We start from the raw sequence: 20,595 nt of genomic DNA, 5'->3' as shown, positions 1-20,595 counted from the left end.
CCATTTCAGATGTCCATCCAGGGCTGAGCAGAAAAGCAGTTTCCCAGACTGCACTTGCCCTGTCTTCCCAACAGATGATGCTCTTGGGCTACCTCTTCCCCACAATTCCTCCTCTCCCTGATTGCTGCTGTTACTGGGCTGGGACTCAAGCAGGCCACAATCCAGTTAAAGCCACAGGTCTCTGTGCTATGGAAGCCACCTACTCCTAGGGTAGGGTGTGGACACTCTATACCTTGGTTGAAACCCTGCCTGTTTGTACAGCATATCTGGTGATTTCCACGCTCCCACATGGAAAGACCTTAGGTTGGGAGACTGAGAGGCTTAACTCGCCTAGCCATCAGCCAGCCCAGGAATGCTCTTCTTTTTGCTGGCCAGCAAGACCTTGGTTTGTTTTAGGGCATTGCTTTGACTCTTGGGTTGTTCATATTTCTCAGCCAAAACAGGGCCGAGTCCCCTTGTAGGGCCTGTAAACCAGCTCCAGTGGGGCTGGAATAAGGTCTGGTGTGGCTCTGAAAATCCCTGGAATTCCCCTGCCCTTTCCGGCCTTTCCAGTAGATGGCACTGTTCGGAGACTTACTTGTCCTCAGATGCTGTTTACCCCCTGGAGCCTGGCAGCATCTGACTGGGCAGGGCTGAAACTGCAGGCTTCCTGTGCATCCTCATAGTCAGCCAAAATCTGGTTCAGTGTCGGGCTGTGCCCCCACTTTACTTGCAGTATAGGATTGCCCCAGCTGCCCCAGTCTTCACTTGTCCCTCAGGCAAGGATCAGGCTACCTACTTGTATTTCTCTCAAGGGTAGGGGATGGGCATCAGGACCCAAAACTGGAAATACAGTCTCTATCCACATTTTCTTAGACTCTTTATCTCTCACTGACCTGGGCCTTGAAATGTCCTCTCCTTTCCCTGGATTCTCAAATAGTTGATCTGGATATTTTTCTGCCTTGCTATTTGATGCTTTTAGGGAAGATTTTACGGTTCCCTCCCTGTTTCTCCATTTTGGAAATTTTCTCCTTGCTGACCTTTTGTGTTCCATCCTCCCCTATGGCTTAAGTCTTGCTGTGGGTGCCTGTGAGTTTGGGTCTCTGTGTCTGAATATAGGTGGGGATGTGTCTCTCTGCTGTGAGAGTTATAATCTTTGTCCCTGCTGGGAGGTGGGAGACATCCAGCTGCTGCTTCTGTACACTCCCTGAGCTGTGTGTGGTCGAGTGAGGGGGTGGGGAGAGGACTGGCTGGTCTAGGAAGGAAGTTTACTACCTGACATTTTCTTTTTCTTTGATTCAGTATTCGTAGGATCCTTCTCCAGTCTGTACCTTCCTCCAGAGTTCTGAACAAGTGAGACTAGTCCTTTTTTTCTGCTGTGCCTGGGGGAGAGGTTTTCAGTCGCTGTTTACATCGTCATGTTGTTGATGTCACTCTTGGACTTAATTTTGTCCTTATGTATTTGGCATATTTCTATCCTGTCCTATGTATGTGTGTTCTGTATAGATTTTTTTTCTTCAACATTTTATTATGAGAAAACTTTGAATATACAGAAAAGTTTCTTAAATTAACATTGTTATTATGCTTACTTTATTATGTATCTATCTGTCCTTATATCTGTCCAGTTTATCTAATTTTTTGGTGTTTTTAACTTTTTATTTTGAAATAATTATAAATTCACAAGTTGTTGCAAAAAAAGTATACAGGGGAGGCCCTATATACCCTTCACCTAACTTCCCCTAATGGTAATATTCCATAAGTGTGTTATAATATCAAAATTGGGAGACTGAAGATTTATTCATTTTTCACCAAATTTTACATGTAGTCATTTAAGTATGTGTGTGTCTAAGTATAGTTCTGTGCATTTGAGTTACATGTGTAGCTTTGTGTAAACACCACAATCAAAATACTGAACCATGCCATCACTATAAGGCTCCCTTGTCAACCCCTTTATAGACAGACCCCTCTCTTCCCTGATTCTTAACCTCTGGCAACCAGTAATCTGTTCTCCATCTTTGTAAACTTGGGATCAATACAGTATGTAATACAATGAGATACCTCTTTTTACTCAGTGTAATGCTCTTGATACCTATCTAATACTTGGGAGTAAATGGTAACAGCATAGTTCTCCATAAATACTTAAGCTTGCATAGTCTGTAAGCTTTTCTTCTGAGGTAAAATTTATGTACAATTTATCGTACAAATCTTTCTCTTTAGATATTTGATCAAAGGATAGAAATTCAGGTTTTTTACAGGAAGTGTTTTACTGAAGTGTTTCTGGGTAATTCTAGTCCTGAATACCATGAGAATCTAAATTTATCTTAAAATATTTTGGTACTACTAGAATATTAGAAATTTTGCTTTTCTTCACTGATAACAGAATAAATTAGACTTTTGTTTACTTCATATCTAAAATGGATCAATACAAAACCTATTTCAGCAAGAAACTTTGCTAATGTGATAGTGGTTGATACAGGTTTATTATTTGGAAGGGTAGACTTTAAAACCCTTGTGCACTGGTAATGAACTCTGAAATATATAATGATCCAACTATTTATCTTTTTACTGCTGGCACGTCATAAATTCCCCTTTGTAGTTTCCATCTGAATTATTTTTACATACGTCTTGGATTCCAGAATAGAATTTAGAACCCACTAGGTTGTTTTTAAAGTTTTTGGCTTTCAATTTTATTTTACATCGATTATTTGTATAGATAATTTAAAGCTAATTTTAAGTACACTTTTTCCCCCAAGGAGATGAAGCCTTATCTAAATCAGTGCCTGTCACAGTGGATGATGATGACGATGACAATAATCCTGAGAATAGGTATGATTTCATCTCTAAGGACTGTAAAAAGATTATAACACACCCTAGGCATGGGCAGAAACAGCAGCAATGGAACAGCAAGCAGGTTGTAAAAACCAGGACTGCCTGCCTTAGAAAGACTCACTCACGATCTTCCTGCAAGTTTGAATAAGAATGGCCAGAAAATGGGCTAAAACTCAGAAACCTTAAGAGAAAGTAAATATTTCTAAGTAGTAACACACCTAGCATAGGGTGTGTTATAAATGCAGTACTGTCAATTTTATGTTTTCATGTAAACAATTTATTAAGAATATTTCATTTATGACATCATTTTATCAATTAAAAATGAATCATCAATAAATTGGTGACAACAGAACATCTCTCTCCTCTATATTAATTACTGTTTTTCAGTTGCCATCCAGATTGGGGTCCTATGTATTAAAACCTGTTAAGAGTAAAAAAAGATGTTGCTCAGATATTTAAGATTAAGAAATCACTTTAAAAATAAGCATCAGTTCATAAAGTATCTAGACTGATTTAAACTTTAATTTTTTCAAACAAAATGGAAGCAGGCAGTATGGTAGCGTTAACTTCAATAAGGTTTAAACAATAGTTTTAAATGGAAACAGTGTAGCTTATACAGATTTACTTAAGAGAAGGCTAGTAGAAGAAAGAAATACAAAGACATACTCATATCATGGCAGTGAAGAATAAATAAAATAAAGGTATTAAAGAATATAACCATATGTTTCTGTGTATCTTTTAACCCCTTCCTGGATTACAGTATGTCCCGCACTTACAATCTTCAACTAGAAGGCAGTATAGTATAGTGGATAGAATTTTGGAAATATTGGTAGTAAAAATATCTGATTTATAGTTCTAACTTTTCTCATAACTATGTGTGTGGTCTTGGACAAGTGACTTAACTACCCTTTGTCAAAATGTTCTTATCTCTAAAATGAAAGAATTGGGTGGAATTATCTGATTAATTCTAGCACCAAAACCTATGATAGACTTGAGATGACTTTCTTAAAAGGCACTCTGTTAACTATCCATTTTTCCTGATATGGAACGTTCTTTAATGTTAAGAGAACATGAAAATATACGTGTAATTTTGTCATAATTTTGTAAGAGAGTAACTTTGAGTTAGTAAATGCTGTGGGGGTAGTTCTTACTCTAGCTCAAGTTTACATTTTGCTGATGCTGATAATTTTTTTCTATTTGAAAGATTAGCATTCTCCTAAATAACAGGAGAGCATTTTCTAAGGTAAAATAATAGTTTATTTTGTGCTTTTAAATAGAGCTTAATCATGAACACTCAGATGCTGCTTATCTACTTAATTTTTATTAAAATATATTTCCAGTTGTTTTATGGGATAGAATGAGGTCTAGAATGGAATGGTGAAGACATATAATTTATACTTCAGGTATTTTGTAGTACATAATTACAGCCTAATTATGAAAGCATTTAAAATTTTATTCTTCTTTTAAGATGCTTTAATTCTTCATTTATGGTACTATATTTTTTCTGTAAATTATGAGACCTCAAATGTTATTGAAAGCCTAATGATGTTTAAAACCTTCTATATCTGAATTACCTGTGAGTGATGAACCTTACACTCATATTTAGACTCAAAATTAAAGTGTTAAGGTATGATTTTTTTTGTGATATGGCTTCTCAAAATACAAATACCATTTTCATCTCTTAAATTACCTGATCATATCTCTCTGTAACTGGCAAGTATTGGGAAGCATCTTTAATTCATCTCGTATTTGTAATTAAAAAATACAACCCTGTTGAGTACTTTTGATGAGAATTGAATTTTATCTTGGGCATGTCTTTCTTTATGTTCAGTTTAATAGGCTTTTATATTAGACACCGTTAATAACTTGTTTCATATTCACTATACCAAAGAGGTATTTCATACCCCATGTGTTATGCAATCATGATGGGGCTATGAATACCATCTTGCACTATTTTAGTATAGACTGCATATTTGAGCAATATTTGAATACACAGTAAGCAACATTTAAAAGTTTGTTGGCGGATCATGAAGTCTTGGAATTATTATTATTATTATTATTGTTTTTACCAATTTCGCATTATTGAGCAGGATGTATTTCGGAAGACAGTATATTGTAAGTGTGTATAAATTTGTACACAATTGTGCAATTGTGTATAAATTTGTATAAATTTCATATTATTTTTCTTATTTTAGCAGTATTGTATGTATTTTCAGTCTTGATGTTCATGAAGAGATAGTGTATTAATGCAAATGCTTAACTATTTGCTGTAATAAATCTCTGTAAAACGTTTTTCTTGTTCAAGCATTTAATTTTAATTATAATGAATCTTTTCATCAGTTAAAAGAAGAATTTGTTAGAATAAAGATACGTAGTCTAGTTTGTAGCCGAAGGTTTTGACCATACTGAAATGAAGTGAGGTTCTAAATACTTGGAATTCACAGAATGTGAATATACTTAGATATATTTGTGTGGAAGTTTTGCAAAAGACTTCACTCTTTCTTTTTCTGTTTTAAAGTTGTTCAAGGTCATTTTAAGAACTTAGCCATGTCCTGAATATATTAATAGCTTTGGATAAAAAAGTTCATTTAAGTATACTGTTATGTAGCATCATTCATATTTGAAAATAAATGTATGATATTGTGAGATAAAGTAGTCTAATCCTTAATTTAATTTCTGTTTGATTGCATTTAATGAAGTTTGAGCAACAGTTGAATTTTTATCATTTTTCTGGTTGAGCATTTTAAAAAAATTTACGAATAAATTTGTAGACTAATCATACATTATGAATTTTGTATAACTGAGAATTTACTTATAATTTTATAGCTTAGGCCTTATACTTGTTGAAAGGAAGAATAGTAATATCAAACAGCTTTGTCAGTTTGCTTAAATTATACACACAATTTTAAAGTCAGTTATTTGAATGTATTATTATGTTTCCATTTGCCTTTTGAATACCTGTTAGTTGGATTTAAAACTAGTTCTTTTGTTGAAAGACATCCATTCATATAATGTTTTATTATGGTTACATTTATACAATTAGGCTAGCATTGAAAATACGTTAACTTTCCTTAATGTTTTCGGTATAAATATGGATATATAGATCAAACATTTTCTAATAATGTCATATTTTAATTTAACACATGTCCTATGTATGACCCTCAGTGATAGCATGGTATATGTTAAAGTTTAACAGTGTTACTGTTGAGGATCATCAAACCAGGTTTACCATTAGAGATTGTGTAGTAAACTATGAGTGAAGAGTGCCCCCTCTCCAAACACACACACACACACACACACACACACACACACACACACACACACTCACAGAAAATAATTATTTTTGGAATACTCTTTATTTGTGGTTTTTTTTTGGAGAATGTGAAACATATTTAAAATTGAGCTTTTGAGGGGGAAAAAAGCAAATTGCTGGATTACTTGATATGTGCTCAGTTTTTTCAACTTAGACTAAAAGCTGAGGTTTTATATATATTCTCCCCATATATATATTAACTTTAGAGTTGAAAAATGCTCAATTATGTCTAGTAATACTCCACAGTTGTTTTCATAATTTCTCTGTGTGGGACTGAATAATCATTTTCCTAGATACAAAATTTGATGTAGAGATTGCTGCCCATTGTGAATAGAAGTTGTACTTAATTATAGTGAGACTAGACTATAGGCTTATAAATTTCCAATAAAAGAACATGACCTTTTCTGGGGTACATACAGCTTCAAACTACCGTACATTTCAAACCAGAAAATATGCAAATAACTCTTTTTTTTCCTGCTAGCTTGGTGTGGGTATTCTGTTGATGAAGGATCTATACTGTTACTCTGGGATATTTTTGAAGCGATTAATGATTTCTGGATGTTGTTGATGCTAATGAAGATATTTAATGAATGTTTATCTGCTTTCAGCAAAGATTAATAGCATGGGTATCTCTGTAGTCCCTTAAACATATGTCTTTCACTTGACATCCATTTTAAGCCTTTTTCCAAATGTCCATCTTCTACACATGTCTATGTCTATTCTTGATACATATTTGCTAAATGAGAATTCATTTTTCTTCTGTGAAGTTTGGTGGTTTTTTCTCCCAGTGAAAGTTTTTCATGGTGGGCCTGTTTAATTGGCAAACTTGTTTGGTGTTCTTTTTTTGCTGTACTTGGAAAAACAAAGGTAGCATTTTAAATCAAGTGTTTTACTTGCTTTTCTGTTTGAGTAAGGGTTTTAAATGTCTAGCAATTTTTAAGTTAGTTTTTTTCAGTTGGCTTGTCTATGTAGTGCAGGTAAGTATTGTATAACACAAGTTACCAACCAGTAGATATACTCTATTTGTAGATATCTAAACTGGTTCCAGTTGCTGACAACTCTGTATTTATGCTATACCCAACAAGGAAAGAAATACGGTTAGTAGTGGTGGCCTTTTCTCCCTCTCTGCTTTAAGGTTAAGCATTATTATATCCAGCTTTCCTCTCCTGTTCTCTTGTTCCTTGGTGCTTATTTATGTGCTTACCACCGTTTTCTCATAGAAAATAAACTTAATATTCCTTGGCTGTAGTCATTATTGTTTCACATGTCGACCTTTAAAATATGGTGTGATATTTTGGTACTACATTTAGTTATACTATTGTTTTTTCTTTATCTCTAAAGAGCATGCATTTAAACCTATAATCTCATTCAGAATTCTGTTTAACAGAATTATTTTTGTGATATTATACACAAAATGTATTAAAACAATTTTAAAAGAATATCGGCACCTTTGTGTACGGATGCACAGTATTTTGGCCCTATAAAATGCAATTTTTATTTAACATTTTTCTTGAAATCTTTCTTCAGAACCACTTAAAGGATAAATCCATAAGTTGTAGGAAATATCTTAGAGGTACCTGAGATGGCCTGTCAGTGAATTTTAGAGATGGAGCATACTTTACTGAAGATGTTCAGAAGCTTTTTTTTTTTAATCGTTAAAAATCAAAGCTTGAGTTCTTTCATCTCCAAATACAATGTTTTGAAATTTGTGAAATACATTTATCTTGAAGAATGTGGTTACTGTATTCACCATGCACTCATTAGCACAGAGGTGGTTAATGAATAGTGAGTAAAACACTGGCATAGTAAAAGTAGTAGCAGATTGGGATTCAGGATTTTAGGATCTACTCCTGGCTTTGCCACTAATTAGCTTTGTTTCTTTGACCAACTCACTTTCCTTCTCTAAGCCTGTTTCTCATCTGTAAAACCTCATGGTTGGACTCTGAGATCCCTTCTTCTGACTCTAACATTTTAAGCTTTTGTTACGGCTGTTTCTCTGAAGTCCCCTTGTCAAGAGATCCTTCTCTTGATTGCTCCTTTTTTAGAAACGTAACATTTTGAATTATTGATGTAATCTACCAGCAAGAGACACCTCCTTCCTTTTTTTCTTCCTCCCCTCCTTCCTTATTTTACTTTTGCTTTCTTTTAGTGAAGGTGTAATGAGGCATTATCTTGATATTTCTTATGGGATTTAGAAGGCTTAGCTTGTGTGGGTTTTGAGTTCCTATTTATTCTCTCATGCAACAGGTCCGATCATTGTTTGTTTGTGGGTTTTTACCCTCCCTCCCAAATTGTTTTGCTTTCTCCCCCTCTCCCTTCCCTCCCTTTCAGGAAAATGGAGGAGTGGCTCCATTACTTCTGGCTCTGCCCAGGTTTTCTGCCACAAGGGTGGCACAGCCTGTGCCTTTAATGCTTCAGATAGAGTCATGACTGCTTTGGATGCTACACCTGCCCCAAGGTGTAATATTGAACATTGCGATTCCAGGGACAGTGCCTTGTTGCCTGAACGATTTTCCCAGAAACGTCCTGGAAAGCCTCAAGAAAGGAAACTTCAGATCAAACAGAATCAAGTAGGAATCATGACTGTACATCCATCACATGCATACCAGCACTGGTCAGCCAAGGCCTCCAAAATGATGCTTTCCCAGTCTCAGCTGGTTCTCAAGTGATGATGTTCTTGAAGTCTCTGTGGCCTGTGACTCCAGAGTTAAGGTAGTGGAGTTTCCCTTAAAGCATCTCACAGCAGGCTTTGTAGATGGGACCCATCTCACTTCAACATGTTTGCAGATTACTCAGGTTAAAGGTCAGCTTTAGGACTTAGGTCCTTCAAATTAAGTTGTAACTTTGAGATGTGGGTTATATTATAGGCTAGATTTACCATAGAGTGGGTTTTTCACATATTAGACTTAACATCAATCATAATTTAGTTTGAATGATTTAATTTTACTTATTCTTTTTAGGACTTCATTTACATTACTATAAACTAGGTTTTCTTTTGGTCAAAAAGTATTAGAGGGCAAATCTAAAACATCTAAGCCAGGCAAAGGTTGGGGAGTCCATCACTCTGTAATGTGATTTGGAGAAAATGACCCTTCTCTGAAGTGTGTAATTTTTCTGCCTCTAAAATGGCTGTGCTTATTCCATATATTATCATCTTACTGAAAGTTAAGTCATAATTCTACAGTATATCGATCTAGTTTCATTTTCTATTGATTTATTAAGTGATTTATTTGGTTGATATAGAATTATACTTTATTATCTCATGCACATCATATTTCTTAGTTTTCTTCACAATAATCCATAACTTGAGTATGAATTAGGGAGTTTTACCCTCTGATTTAGTAGATTTAATTCTAGGAGTCCAGGGTTTGAAAGAAGAGAATTATGTGATTTCTTAAAATTAACAACTAAATCTTTACAGCAAATAGGAAATTTTAAGACTTTTATTGCATTTGTAAATACAGATAGAAATCAGGTTATTAAATTAACCTGTAGAGTAGGTAGATTAGGAATTGTATTTTTGGTGGCTATTTATGGTATCACCCAAATGGTTATATGAGATCTCCTTAACCTCAAGTAAACTATGTATTTTTATTTCTAATCTTGTGTCCAATGTGTCACATGTTTATTTTTTTTATCTTTCTTTTAATTTTTTTCACATGTTTAAAAATATATATATATATATATATATTTTATTCACTATTCATTCTTAAAACATGGTTTCTCCCAAATTGGTTCAAGAAACTTTTTCCTAATCTATGGGAAATGACAACATAATGTGTAACAAAGATGATTTTAGATAAGTTTTCCAGAAAAATACTTTTATTGAATTTAGAGGACTGTCCTTTATTATGAAGTTGTTTCCTAATTTGAGGATATGTGTTGAAACTATTCCTAATTTTAATAAACACTGAAAATAAGCGGTAATTGGATTAAATTTTTTTTCTTGGCAAAATGAAAAGTTGGGAGCTTTCTATTCTTCCCTGTTTTTAAAAGGTTACTGCTTGAAATCCAAGTCAGTGAACTACTAATCTAGAAATAAGAGACCAAAGCTTCATTGCTTAACTCCAGTTGGATGTAAATTGGGTGATCTAATTGCCACTCCCTTGAAATACAGATCAGGGCAGCAGCCCTCAGAAAAGCAAATTTATGTGTGGCTCTTGAGGCTTCCTTTAGCAATTGGTAACATACACTGTCTGTGTTGTGTAAGTATTTCTAATCCATTTGTTTGAGAGGAGAAGCACTAAAAGGCAGATAATATTTATGAAAGTGATCACCTAATTTGCTTCAGTCTCTTCAGGTACCTTTACTATATATGCATCCTTGCATGTAAATAGCAATGAAATGGTGTTTTTTGAACAATCTACCTGTCAAATAAAATTGAAGAAACATTAAGTCTTCTACCACTGAATGAGTTCTTGATTGAAATGTGAGTGCATGCTAACAAATATAAAGAAGAGTTTCAAATCCAGAAATAACAAAGGCACTGTAATCCCAGATGTAAGTTTTTGACTGAGGTAGAGAATCAGTGTTGATTGTAGTGTGGATGTTTACCCAACAGACCTTAGTTCATGGAAAACTATCAGACTCATGTCACCTTTTATTTGAACTTTTTTTTTTAGAAAATAAGGTATTCCTTTGTTATCAAAAGGATACAAAGACTTATCAAAACACCTTGGCTTGCACAAAGTTTCATGATTGTTTTTATCTTAACATTTTCAAATCTCTTTGTTTAGTGCAAACATGGAAATTTCCTTGTAATAAATTTTAATTTAATGTATGGTGGTATTGGTAAAAGATGTATTCTCACATGCTTTTTTTTTTTTAATCATCATTTTATTGAGATATATTCACATACCACGCAGTCATACAAAACAAATTGTACTTTCGATTGTTTACAGTACCATTACATAGTTGTACATTCATCACCTAAATCAATCCCTGACACCTTCATTAGCACACACACAAAAATAACAAGAATAATAATTAGAGTGAAAAAGAGCAATTGAAGTAAAAAAGAACACTGGGTACCTTTGTCTATTTGTTTCCTTCCCCTACTTTTCTACACATCCATCCATAAACTAGACAAAGTGGAGTTTGGTCCTTATGGCATTCCCAATCCCACTGTCACCCCTCATAAGCTACATTTTTATACAACTGTCTTTGAGATTCATGGGTTCTGGGTTGTAGTTTAATAGTTTCAGGTATCCACCACCAGCTACCCCAATTCTTTAGAACCTAAAAAAGGTTGTCTAAAGTGTGCGTAAGAGTGCCCACCAGAGTGATCTCTCGGCTCGTTTTGGAATCTCTCTGCCACTGAGGCTTATTTCATTTTCTTTCACATCCCCCTTTTGGTCAAGAAGATGTTCTCCATCCCACGATGCCGGGTCTACATTCCTCCCCGGGAGTCATATTCCACGTTGCCAGGGAGATTCACTTCCCTGGGTGTCTGATCCCACATAGGGGGGAGGGCAGTGATTTCACCTTTCAAGTTGGCTTAGCCAGAGAGAGAGGGCCACATCTGAGCAACAAAGAGGCATTCAGGAGGAGACTCTTAGGCACAAATACAGGGAGGCCTAGCCTCTTCTTTGCAGCAACCGTCTTTCCAAGGTAAAACTTATGGTAGAGGGCTCAACCCATCAAACCACCAGTCCCCTATGTCTGTGGTCATGTTAGCAACCATCTCACATGCTTTTAATAATTGGTTTTTCCATTAGCAAATTGGCCTTTGTCAAGCATCTTGAGGTATTTTGCTGTGAGTGAGGCTACTGCATTATTTTTAGAAATGTAAAAACTCATTTATAGTAACTTGTGTTCTTTTACTCTGTTTAATGATAGCATTCCTCTCCCTTCTCTGCCCTAGCTTGAATATTACTGGGGATTCCTGATTGCTTCCACACTTAATATTTGGTGTATGCTTTCATTTGATTAATAGAATTTATGAAGTAAATTGAAATTTAAGGACCAAAAATATTTTCCTCCACTTTGAGGCCCTGTTTCATAATATAGTGGTTTATTACACAATGATTTTCCAAAAATATATTTTACTGTTGAATAAACCCTCTTGTGTAGAGTTTTGTCTTGGAATGTCATTTGTTGGAATGAGTTGATTTACTGTTAAGGGGCTTTCTGACATTGTAGTTATTGAGATGTTGGCAGCACAGGAAGTATAGGATTGGACGGTTATCCAGTATCAAATTGCAGTTGGTCAAAATTTTCCATAGAATATATCTCTGAGATTTCTCAAAATGCTATAGAGTTGTATAGAATTTTGAAATAATCAGTACTAGGGCATTCTCAAAAGTTTCTCTTGCTTCCTTATGTTAAAGTATGGTTTTGGCAGTCTTTTATTTACAATATAAAATCCAATGGTACATTTATTTTTATTTTGAAAAGTTTTTTTTTTAAATTGATACACTTCACTACCAAATATATAGTTTTTTAATTGTTTTTTTACTTTCAAGAATTGCCAGGAAGATGCTTTTAGAAGAAATTAAAGCCAATCTTTCCTCTGTTGAGGATGGATTGTCAGATGATGAACCAGAAGAAGGGAAAAAAAAGAATGGGAAAACAAAATGAAAACCCAGGAGATGAGGGTGAGCTTGCCAAAGAGAAGTATAGTATGTCATAGTTTGATTCCCTGCCTGTTTCAGTCTTTGAAGAATATCTGAAAAAGAAATCTCTTAGTACATGTATTTAAAATTCATTAAAATGTTTAAAAAAACTTTACTACTATTATTACTGTTGAGTATCTTGTAATAATTATGGAAGTTACTCTAGTTTTAGCAGTTGCTGCCAATATACAGATGATTTTTAAGCAAAATATTTTGAATCTTTTTAAAAATTCTATAAATGTGTACTGGTGATATTTCATCAATATTTAGTAATAGTGATATATCAGAATGTGAGATTACTGGTTATTGCCAGTGATACCAAGATAAGTGAACAACTCTCATCTTTTCCATGAATCTCCATGATTTTCAACAAACAAAATATTTACAAAGCATTTTAAAAGGAAAAATGGCTCAGGAGTGTTTTTTTGGTTTCTTTTCTCCATTTAGAATCAAAAAATCAAGTCAATTCTGAATCAGACTCAGATTCAGAACAATCTAAGAAGCCAAGGTACAGACATAAGCTTTTGAGGCACAAACTGGCTGTGAGTGATGGAGAATCTGGAGAAGAAAAAAAGAGGAAACCTAAAGAGCATAAAAAAGCCAAAGGCAGAAATAGAAGGAAGGGTAAGACATTTTAATTCTGCATGTAAGGCACATACTGATTTTATAAACTAATTATATAATAAGGAAATTTAAGTATATCTGCTCAGTGGAACATCTCTATGAGGTGAATATCTGTATACTGGAAGCAGCTATTCTCTTACATGGAATGAAATAAAGAATTTAGAGTGGGAAAATACCCAGAAATTTAAGATGGCAACACATGACGTTTTTAACCTGTAGTAGTTTGTTCACATTTAAATTATAAAGATAAATAAAAATAACTTGAATAAAATAAAGGCTGTGTAGAAAATAGAAGATTACATACAACTGCAAGATGATATAGTGCCTTCCTAAAGAAACCTAGAAGATATAATTGATTTGGGAAGATTTATGGAAGCTTTATATGGCTGCAGAAATTGTCTTGCATGTTCTCAGACTAAATTTTCATTAGACTCAAAATCTGAATACTTTTGCATTGAGTGCCAACATATTTCCAGCATTGTTGTGAGCTTTGAGGATATAAAGTGAATAAAGAGACCATTGAGTAGTGTTTTTTTTTATTAAATTCAGTTTTATTGAAATAGACTTACACAACATACAATCATCCATGATATACAGTCCACTGTCCACAGTGTGATAACATAGTTATGCGTTCATCACCACAATCTATCTCTGAACATTTTCCTTACATCAGAAAGAACCAGAACAAGAATAAAAAATAAAAGTGAAAAAAGAACACCCAAATCATCCCCCATCCCATCCCATTTGTCTTTTAGTTTTTATCCCCATTTTTCTACTCATCCATACACTAGATAAAGGGGGTGTGATCCACAAGGTCTTCACAATCACACTGTCACCCCTTGTAATCTACATTATTATATAATTGTCTTCAGGAGTCCAGACTGCTGGGTTGGAGTTTGGTAGTTTCAGTTATTTACTTCTAGCTATTCCAATACATTAAAGCCTAAGACGTGTTATCTATATAGTGCATAAGAATGTCCACCAGAGTGACCTCTCGACTCCATTTGGAATCTCTCAGCCACTGAAACTATTTCGTCTCATTTTGCATCCCCCTTTTGGTCAGGAAGATACTCTCAGTCCCACGATGCCGGGTCCACATTCATCCCCGGGAGCCATACTCTGCATTGCCAGGGAGATTTACACCCCTGGGAGTCGGGTCCCACGTAGTGGGGAGGGCAGCGAGTTCACCTGTCGAGATGGCTCAGTTAGAGAGAGGGCCACATCTGAGCAACAAAGAGGTACTCAGGGGGAGACTCTTAGGCACCATTACATACAAGTTTAGACTCTCCTTTGTGATAATCAGCTTCATAAGGGCAAGTCCCATGCTTGAGGGCTCAGCACATCAAACCGCCAGTCCCAATGTTTGTGACAACATCAACACCAGTCCAGGTGAGGATGTCCAACACATCCGCACCTTCCCCCAGATCCTCGGGGCTGGGGAGGGCGAGGCTGTAAATATATTTTTTATTATCTGCCCAAATTACTCTAGGATGTGTCACTGTTTCACTCCAGCCTATACTAACCTACCGTATCTCACTTCCTATTCAAAGTTCCATGCAACTGTGGTGTTTGAACAAATCAACTGTAGAGTTGTACTGTTTAGAAAATTTAGATCCTGTACCAAATAGATACCTATTCCCTTGGTCTCATATGAAAGTTGAAGTTTTAAAACACAATCAGCTTCAGCCTTTACCCTTTGGCCTGGCTTGCCCTGGTCTTAACCAGACCTGCTTCATTCATATCACTAATTGAAGTCTGGGCTTTTCCAGCTTTTTTTTTTTTTTTTTTGACAGTGGCTGTATGCACTAATACTGACATTCATATCTGCCAAGCTCTAGCTCTGAGTTTCAGGTGTCTCAGAGATATGCATTGTTCCAGAGACCAATCAGGTTATACGCTAGGGGATCAGCATCTCAAAGTTTAGAGATAGGCCTTACAATTCAGGGATAGAGTTAACTAGAGCTTACAATCTAGGGACTATTACAATTATTGTGTCCACATTAGGCTATGTTCTATTACAATTATTGTGTCCACGTTAGGCTATGTTCTAAGATTCAATTCTGAGTTTACACCTTGTAGTTAGTCCATATTGGTGAGGCATCATCCTTCTCATCATGTTTTCTCCAACACTTTTACTCCTATATATATATATATATATTTTCCTACAATTTTATAGAGTTATGTTCACATATCATACATTTATCCACAGTGTACAATCAGTTGTTCATGGTATCATCATAAAGTTGTACATTTATCACTACAATCAGCACTTGAACATACTGATTACTACAAGAAAAAATGTTTTTTTTTTTAGCAAAAAGAAAAAACGATAAAAAGAAAAATAACATGTCATACAACAGAATATACTACTAAGGACAGCAAATAACACCACCACCAAGAATCCCATACCACTCCCCCATATCCCCGTCTCATATACATTTAGCATTTGCACATTGACCGTGCCACATTCAATGGAGGCACACTACAATGCCACTGCTGACCACAGACTCCAGTTTGCCTTGATTATGCTCTTTCCTGAATACCATCCCTTTTTCAAATTTCTACATGGTTGACATTCATTTGCTTTCCCACATGCAAAAACATTTTTATATTTGTATATTTAGTAACAGTCATTGGCCACTCCAGTTTTTGCCACGTTATACAGTCCCAGTCTTTATCATCTATCTTTACCTCTGGTGTCATATATTCTCCTATCCCACCTCTTTCAGCTTTACTCACAGACATCTTTGTTCAGTGTACTTACAATACCGTGCTACCATCACATAGTATTATGCTATCTATTTCTGGATCTATGAAATCAATCCTAAACATTCTGTAGTGCTTCAGCATCAAATGGCTGATCTCTGCCCTCTTTCTATCTCCTGGTCGCCTGTGTTGTCAGCTTTTAACTGCCAAAGTTTGTTCATTAATGTCTGTTCATATTAGTGAGACCATACAGAATCTGTCCTTTTCTTTCTGGCTAACTTCGCTCAACATAATGTCCTCAAGGTTCATCCACATTATTACATGATCCATGTCTTTGTTCTGTCTTACAGCGGCATAATATTCCATCATGTGTATAGACCACAGTTTGTTTATCCACTCATCCTTTGATGGACATTTGGGCTGTTTCCATCTCTTGGCAATTGTGAATAATGCTGCAGTAAACATCGGTTTACAAATGTGTGTTTGTGTCTTAAGTTTCAGTTCCTCTGAGTATATCCCCAGCAGTGGAATAGCTGGGTCATATGGCAAATCTATATTTAGCTTCCTGAGGAACTTCCATACTGTCTTCCAGAGTGGTTGCACCATTCTACATTCCCACCAACAATGAATAAGTGTGCCTCTTTCTCCACATCTTCTCCAGCACTTGTCATTTTCTGTTTTTTGGATAATGGCCATTCTGGTAGGTGTGAGATGATATCTCATTGTGGTTTTGATTTGCATTTCCTTAGTAGCCAGTGAAGTTGAGCATTTTTTCATATGCTTTTGAGCCATTTGTATTTCCTCTTCAGAAAAATGTCTGTTCATGTCTTTTGCCCATTTTTTAATTGGATTGTTTGTCTTTCTGTTATTGAGATTCAGGATTCCTTTATATATTCGGGATATTAAACCCTTATCTGATATGTGGTTTCCAAATATCATCTCCCATTGTGTATGTTGCCTTTTGACTTTTCTGACAAAGTCCTTTGATGTACAAAAGTGTTTAATTTTGAGGAGATCCCATTTGTCTATTTGTTCTTTGGTTGCTCGTGCCTTGGGTGTGAGGTCTAAGAAACTACCTCCTTTCACAAGATCTTTAAGATATTGCCCTACATTTTCTTCTAAGAGTTTTATGGTCTTGGTGCTAATGTTTAGGTCTTTGATCCACTCTGAGTTAATTTTGGTATAAGGTGTGAGATGGACATCCTTTTTCATTCTTTTGGAAATGGATATCCAGTTCTCCAAACACCATTTATTGAACAGGCTGCTCTTTCCCAGTTGCTTTGGCTTCACTGCCTTATCAAAGATCAGTTGTCCATAGATGTAAGGGTCTACTTCTGAACACTCAGTTCGATTCCATTGATCAGTATATCTGTCCTTATGCCAGTACCATGCTGTTTTGAGCACTGTAGCTTTGTAATATGCTTCAAAGTCAGGTAGTGTGAGACCTCCCACTTCATTCCTCTTTCTCAAGACATTTTTGGCTATTTGGGGCACCTTACCCTTCCAAATAAATTTAGTTATTGGTTTTTTTCTATTTCTGTAAAGTAAGTTGTTGGGATTTAAATTGGTATTGCATTGAATCTGTAGATCAGTTTAGGTAAAATTGCCATCTTTACTGTATTTAGTCTTCCAATGCATGAACATGGTATGTTCTTCCATTTTTTCAGGTCTTGTTCAATTTCTTTTAGCAGTTTCTTACAGTTTTCTATGTAAAGGTAAGTTTATTCCTAAATACTTGATTCTTTTGGTTGCTATTGTAAATGGGATTTTTTTCTTGATTTCCTCCTCTTGTTGCACATTACTTGTGTATAGGAACACTACAGATTTTTGTGTGTTGATCTTGTAGCCTGCTACTTTGCTGTATTCATTGACTGGTTCTAGTAGCTTTGCTGTAGATTTTTCTGGATTTCCTACATAAAGAATCATGTCATCTGCAAATAGTGAAAGTTATACTTCTTCCTCTCCATTTTGGATGCCTTTTATTTCTTTTTCTTGCCTAATTGCTCTAGCTAGAACTTTCAGCACAATGTTGAATAACAATGGTGATAGTGGGCATCCCTGTCTTGTTCCTGATCTTAGAGGAAAAGCTTTCAGTCTCTCTCCATTGAGTATGATGTGAGCTGTGGGTTTTTCATATATTGCCTTTATCATATTGAAAAAGTTCCCTTCTATTCCTATCCTTTGAAGTGTTTTCATCAGGAAAGGATGTTGAATTCTGTCAAATGTCTTTTCTGCATCAATCGAGATGATCATGTGGCTCTTCTGCTTTGATTTATTGATGTGGTGTATTACATTAATTGATTTTCTTGTGTTGAACCAGCCTTGCATATCTGGAATAAATCCCACCTGGTCGTGGTGTATAATTCTTTTAATGTGCTGCTGGATTCGATTTGCGAGTATTTTGTTGAGGATTTTTGCGTCTATATTCATTAAAGAAATTGGTCTATAATTTTCTTTTTTTGTAGTATCTTTGCCTGGTTTTGGTATTAGGGTGATGATGGCTTCATAGAAAGAGTCAGGTAGCTTTCCGTCTTCTTCAGTTTTCTTGAAGAGATTGAGCAGGATTGGTACTAATTCATTCTTGAATGCTTGGTAGAAATTCACATGTGAAACCATCTGGTCCTGGGCTTTTCTTTTTTGGGAGCTTTTTGATGACGGACTCAATCTCTTTACTTGTGATTGGTTTCTTGAGGTCATCTATTTCTTGAGTTAATGCTGGTTGTTTATGCTTTTCTAGGAAGTTGTCCATTTCATCTAAGTTGTCCAGTTTATTAGCATATAGTTGCTCATCGTATCTTCTCATTATCTCCTTAATTTCTGCAGAGTCGGTAGTTATATTTCCTTTCCCATTTCTGATTGCATTCATTTGCATTTGCTCTCTCTCTTTTTTTTGTTAGCCTAGCCAGTGGTCCATCGATTTTATTGATTTTCTCAAAGAACCAACTTCTAGTTTTGTTGATTCTCTCTATTGTTTTCCTGTTCTCAATTGCATTTATTTCTGCTCTAATCTTTGTTATTTCTTCCCTTCTGCTTGCTTTGGGGTTAGTCTGCTGTTCTTTCTCTAATTCCTCCAGGTGAGCAGTTAACTCTTCAATTTTTGCTCTGTCTTCTCTTTTAATGTAGGCATTTAAGGCAAAAAATTTCCCTCTCATCACCGCCTTTGCTGCATCCCATAAGTTTTGATAAGCTGTGTTTTCATTGTCATTTGCCTTGAGGTATTTACTAATTTCTCTTGTAATTTCTTCCTTTACCCACTGGTTTTCTAAGAGGGTGGTGTTTAGCCTCCATATGTTTGTGAATTTTATGACCTTCTGCCTTTTATTTACTTCCAACTTCATTCCATTGTGGTCTGAGAAAGTGTTTTGTATAATATCAGTATTTTTCAATTTGTTGAGACTTGCTTTGTGACCCAACATGTCATCTATCGTAGAGAATGTTCCGTGAGCACTTGAGAAAAAAAGTGTATCCTGCTGTTGTTAGATTGGATGTTGTGTTCTATAAATGTCTGTCAAGTCTAGTTCTTTTATCATCCAATTCAACATCTCTGTTTCTTTAGTGATCCTTTGTCTAGATGTTCTATCCATTGATGAGAGTGGTATATTGAAGTCTCCAAATATTATTGTAGAGATATCTATTTCTCCTTTCAGTGATCGCAGTGTTTGCCTCATGAATTTTGGGGCATTCTGGCTTGGTGCATAAATATTTATGACTGTTATGTTTTCTTGATGAATTGACCCTTTTATTAATATATAGTGTCTTTCTTTGTCTCTTTTAATTGTTTCGCTTTTGAAGTCTAAGTTGTCTGGTATTAATATAGCTACTCCCTCTTTTTTCTGGTTGTTGTTTGCATGAAATATCTTTTTCCAACCTTTCACTTTCAGTCTATGTTTGTGCTTGTGTCTAAAGTGACTTTCTTGTAGACAGCATATAGATGGGTCCTTTTTTTTAATCCATTCTGCCAGTCTGTGTCTTTTTATTGGGGAGTTTGATCCGTTTATATTTAGTGTTATTACTGTAAGCACAGTACTTTCTACTACCATTTTGTTTTTTGGAATGTATATGTCATATCTTATTTTTTCCTCTCCTTTTACCTTTCCTGATAATCTTCATTTCTGCACTCTTTTCCAACTCTCTCTCTCCTGTCTTTTCCTGTCAGCCTGCAGCACTCCCTTTAGTATTTCTTGTAGTGCCGGTCTCTTATTCAAAAACTCTCTCAGTGTCTGTTTGTCTGAAAATGTTTTAATCTCTCCCTCATTTTTGAAGGAAAGTTTTGGTGGATATAGAATTCTTGGTTGGCAGTTTTTCTCTTTCAGTAGGTTAGATATATCATGCCACTGTCTTCTTGCATCCATGGTTTCTGCAGAGAAATCTGTACATAGTCTTATTGACCTTCCCTTGTATGTGATGGATTGCTTTTCTCTTGCTGCTTTCAGAATCCTCTCTTTGTCTTTGACATTGGACAATCTGACCAGTAAGTGTCTTGGAGTAGGTCTGTTGGGATCTATTCTATTTGGGGTACATTGTACTTCT

The 20,595-nt window shown here is 35.4% G+C and overlaps 1 protein-coding gene across 1 annotated transcript in view; it reads left to right on the top strand.

The window, feature by feature from the left end:
• ATRX (ATRX chromatin remodeler) overlaps positions 1–20,595 on the top strand; it is a 187,686-nt gene that overhangs the window by 93,076 nt on the left and 74,015 nt on the right. Inside the window, 4 exon segments of the mRNA XM_037822745.1 lie at positions 2,733–2,805; positions 12,586–12,670; positions 12,672–12,717; positions 13,183–13,359. Of these exon segments, the coding sequence (XP_037678673.1) occupies positions 2,733–2,805; positions 12,586–12,670; positions 12,672–12,717; positions 13,183–13,359 (381 nt within the window).

This window comes from Choloepus didactylus, chromosome Y (genome assembly GCF_015220235.1).
Source record: "Choloepus didactylus isolate mChoDid1 chromosome Y, mChoDid1.pri, whole genome shotgun sequence".
In the NCBI taxonomy this organism is placed as follows: domain Eukaryota; kingdom Metazoa; phylum Chordata; class Mammalia; order Pilosa; family Megalonychidae; genus Choloepus; species Choloepus didactylus.
This window is presented reverse-complemented; position numbering and strand designations above follow the sequence as displayed.